This window comes from Nyctereutes procyonoides, unplaced genomic scaffold (genome assembly GCF_905146905.1).
Source record: "Nyctereutes procyonoides isolate TBG_1078 unplaced genomic scaffold, NYPRO_anot_genome, whole genome shotgun sequence".
NCBI classification, from domain to species: Eukaryota; Metazoa; Chordata; class Mammalia; order Carnivora; family Canidae; genus Nyctereutes; species Nyctereutes procyonoides.
The window spans coordinates 165,279-169,349 of NW_026575099.1; the positions used below are offsets into that span (position 1 = coordinate 165,279).

General features: G+C 44.9%; 1 protein-coding gene across 1 annotated transcript; it reads left to right on the plus strand.

Moving 5' to 3' along the window:
* The first annotated feature begins 205 nt into the window (after nucleotides 1-205).
* LOC129514759 (proteasome subunit alpha type-6-like) lies at nucleotides 206-881 on the plus strand. Its single transcript, XM_055333469.1, has one exon. The coding sequence runs from the start codon at nucleotides 206-208 to the stop codon at nucleotides 710-712; it is 507 nt and encodes a 168-aa protein (XP_055189444.1). The 3' UTR covers nucleotides 713-881.
* Nucleotides 882-4,071: the final 3,190 nt, after the last annotated feature.

The following is a 4,071-nucleotide window of genomic DNA, read 5'->3' on the forward strand; positions in this document are numbered from 1 at the left end:
TATTGAGGATTGTTAAGTCCTCTTGTTGGATAGATCCTTTAAGTATGATATAGTGTCCCTCTTCGTCTCTCACTACTGTCTTCAGAGTGAATTTTAGTTCATCTGATATAAGGATGGCTACCCCTGCTTTCTTTTGAGGACCATTTGAATGGTAAATGGTTCTCCAAACTTTCATTTTCAGGCTGTAGGTGTCCTTATGTCTAAAATGATGACAGGAATGACAGCTGACAGCAGATCCCAGGTACAGAGGGCACGCTATGAGGCAGCTAATTGGAAATACAAGTATGGGTATGAGATTCCTGTGGACATGCTGTGCAAAAGAATTGCTGATATTTCTCAGGTCTACACACAGAATGCTGAAATGAGGCCTCTCGGTTGTTGTATGATTTTAATTGGTATAGATGAAGAACAAGGCCCTCAGGTGTACAAGTGTGATCCTGCAGGTTACTACTGTGGGTTTAAAGCCACTGCAGCAGGAGTTAAACAAACGGAGTCAACCAGCTTCCTTGAAAAAAAAGTGAAGAAGAAATTTGATTGGACATTTGAACAGACAGTGGAAACTGCAATTACATGCCTATCAACTGTTCTATCAATTGATTTCAAACCTTCAGAAATAGAAGTTGGAGTAGTTACAGTTGAAAATCCTAAATTCAGGATTCTTTCAGAAGCAGAGATTGACGCTCACCTTGTTGCCCTAGCAGAGAGAGACTAAACATTGTAGTTAGTTTACCAAATCCATGACGCCACTTGCCTGTGTCTGGTAGCAACAGACCAACATCATGGAGGCCCCTGGATTGAAAAAGGAACCTCTCCCACTCCTCCTGCCACTGTGAAGTGGTTAGGACTCTGTATAAATAAAAACAGTGCTTTTGGAAAAAAAAATAAAATAAAATAAAATGAGTCTCTTGTAGACAGCAAATAGGTGGTCTTGCTTTTTCACCAAGTCTGAAACCCTACATCTTTTGATCATTAAGGATCATTAAGCCCATTCACATTCAGAGTTACTATTGAAAAGTATGAATTTAGTGTCATCGTAATACCTATTCAGTCCCTGTTTTGTGGATTATTTCTTTGGGCTTCTTTCTTTTTCAGGGTCCCCCTTAATATTTCTTGCATAGCCGGTTTGGTGGTCACATATTCATTCAGTTTCTGTCTATTTTGGAAGCTCTTTATCTCTCCTATTCTGAATGAGAGCCTTGCTGGATAAAGTATTCTTGGCTGCATGTTTTTCTAATTTATTACCCTATATATATCATGTGAGCCCGTTCTGGCTTCCTAGGTCTCTGTGGAGAGGTCTGCTGTTAATCTAATAATTCTCCCCATATAAGTTAGGGATCTCTCTTGTCTCTTGCTACTTTAAGGATTTTTCTCTTTATCTTTGGAATTTGCAAGTTTCACTATTAAGTGTTGAGATGCTGAACGGTTTTTATTGATTTTAGGGAGGGACCTATCTATCTCCTGGATCTAAATCCCTGTTTCCCCGCCCCCCCCAATTAGGGAATTTCTCAGCTATAATTTATTCAAATATGCTTTCTGGCCCTCTGGCCCTCTCGGGTCTCTGGAATCCCAATTATACATAGATTTTTCCTTATGAGGCTGTCATTTATTTCCCTTAACCTTTCTTCATGGTCTTTTAATTGTTTTTCTCTTTTTTCCTCAGCTTCCTTCCTTGCCATCATTTGTCTTCTATGCCACTCACTCATTTTTCTACCTCATTAACCCTCATCGTTAGGACCTCCAGTTTGGATTGCATCTCATTTAAATGATTTTTAATTTCTGCCTGATTAGATCTAAATCCTGGAATGACGCAGTCTTTTGAATCCTTTATGCTTTTTTTCCAGAGCCACCAGTACCTTTATAATTTTGCTTATGAATTGGCGTTCTGACATTGAATTGTAATCCAAATTCTGTAACTCTGTGGCAGAGTACTGTTTCTGATTTTCTTTTTTGTGGTGAGTTCTTTCTAGTCATTTTGCTCAATGCAGAGTGGCTGTATGAGCGGGTTGAGTCAAGATTATCAACCACCACCTAAGCAAATTTCACCCTTGATGATTCTTCTGGTTCTATATACTGGAAATCCCTCGACTTCTCTCAGAGCTTTCCAGAGCTGCTTGGTCAATATCTTGCTTTTCCCCTTTCCTTCCAGCTGGTCTTCTGGGGGTGGGTCCTGCTGTGCTGGTTCTCAGGTGTGTGCACCTGGGGAAGCTGCCCTGTCCCCTGCCAGGTGCCAGGCTCAGTGGGAGTGAGTACTCCCTGAGGCCTCTGTTCCCCTGTGGCCCCGCCCCTCCCAGGTACAGGGTGACGCCAGGAGGAACAACCACCTTGGAGGCAGCCAGCTCTCCAGCTCTGGAGTCAGCTCTCTGCAGTAACTAACACAGTCTCTCAATCCGCACTGGCATAGATGTGCCCCGGGCGGGCTGGGTCTCTGACCTGCACAGCTTTGGGTGACTGGTGGCAGTAGAGTCCTCCATGTCCTGTGTCCTCCCCACCTCTGCCTGTCCCTGGGGGGAGTGTAGGATGGTGAGCTATGTCCCCTCGGTGCCCTGGGATCCCAGGACTGTGCTGCTGGAATCCCACTCCCGGGGCACCCAGCTCCCGAAGGCAGCAGGGCACAGCTCCCTCTGCGCAGAGCCACTGCCTGACCAACCTGCTTCTCCCAGATGCCCTGCCAAGGTGCACGCTCCAGCCCTTTACTGAGATCGGCCCACTGTCTGTGGCACGCTTTCCCCCCGGGCACACTTCCTCTATTAGTGAGTCCGGGAAACTGGAGGCTCCACTGCCACTCCTGTGATTCTGCTCAATTTCCCTGCTAAGCACCTTTCGATCTTGGAAGAATCCGGTGCGGATTTTTTAAGGTTCCTGCTTCTCCAGGACTAGGCTTGCTTTAGCCTGGCTCCTCTCGGGGCCCCTCCCCCACTTAATTCTTCTTAATTTTTTTTTCTACCTTCCACCTTGTGAGAAGTGAAAACCCCTCTCTCTGTAGCATTCCAGCTGTTCTCTCTTTATTTTTTAAGATTTATTTATTTATTTATGATAGACAGAGAGAGAGAGAGAGAGAGAGGCAGAGACACAGGAGGAGGGAGAAGCAGGCTCCATGCCGGGAGCCCGATGCAGGACTTGTTCCTGGGACTCCAGGACCACGCCCTGGGCCAAAGGCAGGCGCTAAACTGCTGAGCCACCCAGGGATCCCCTGTTCTCTCTTTAAATCTCAGGTCGAATTTGTGCTTTCAGGATGCTATGAAAGTAATCTAGGTAAGTTGGTGGGACCAGGTGAGTTGAGGACCCCAACTCCTCTTCCCTCTTCTCAGCTCCCCCTACAACAACCTTTTTGAACTTGGCCACAGCAACTTCTTGCAAGATACATCTATGAAGGCAAAGGAACCAAAAGCAAAAATGAACTACTGGGACTTAATCAGGATTAAAAGCTTCTGCACAGCCAAAGAAACAGTCAACAAAACTAAAAGACAACCTACAGAATGGGAGAACATATTTGCAAATGATGTATTAGATAAAGAGCTAGTATCCAAGATCTATAAAGAACTTATTAAACTCAACAGCAAAGAAACAATCTATTATGAAATGGGCAGAAAACATGAACAGAAACTTCACCAAAGAAGACATACACATGGCCAACCAACACATGAAAAAATGCTCCGCATCACTTGCCTTCAGGGAAATACAAATCAAAACCACAATGAGACACCATGTCACATCACTGAGAATGGCGAAAATCAATAAGACAGGAACCAACAAATGTTGGAGAGGATGTGGAGAAGGGTGAATCCTCTTGCACTGTTGGTGGGAATGCAAACTGGTGCAGGTACTCTGGATAACAATATGGAGGTTCCTCAAAAAGTTAAAAATAGGGGATCCCTGGGTGGCGCAGCGGTTTGGCGCCTGCCTTTGGCCCAGGGCACGATCCTGGAGACCCGGGATCGAGTCCCACGTCAGGCTCCCAGTGCATGGAGCCTGCTTCTCCCTCTGCCTGTGTCTCTGCCTCTCTCTCTCTCTGTATGACTATCGTAAATAAATTAAAAAAATAAAAAATAAAAAAAAGTTAAAAATAGCACT

Coding starts and splice junctions, on each gene's coding strand:
- LOC129514759 (XM_055333469.1), top strand. CDS start 206: ATGATGACAGGAATGACAGCTGACAGCAGATCCCAGGTACAGAGGGCA.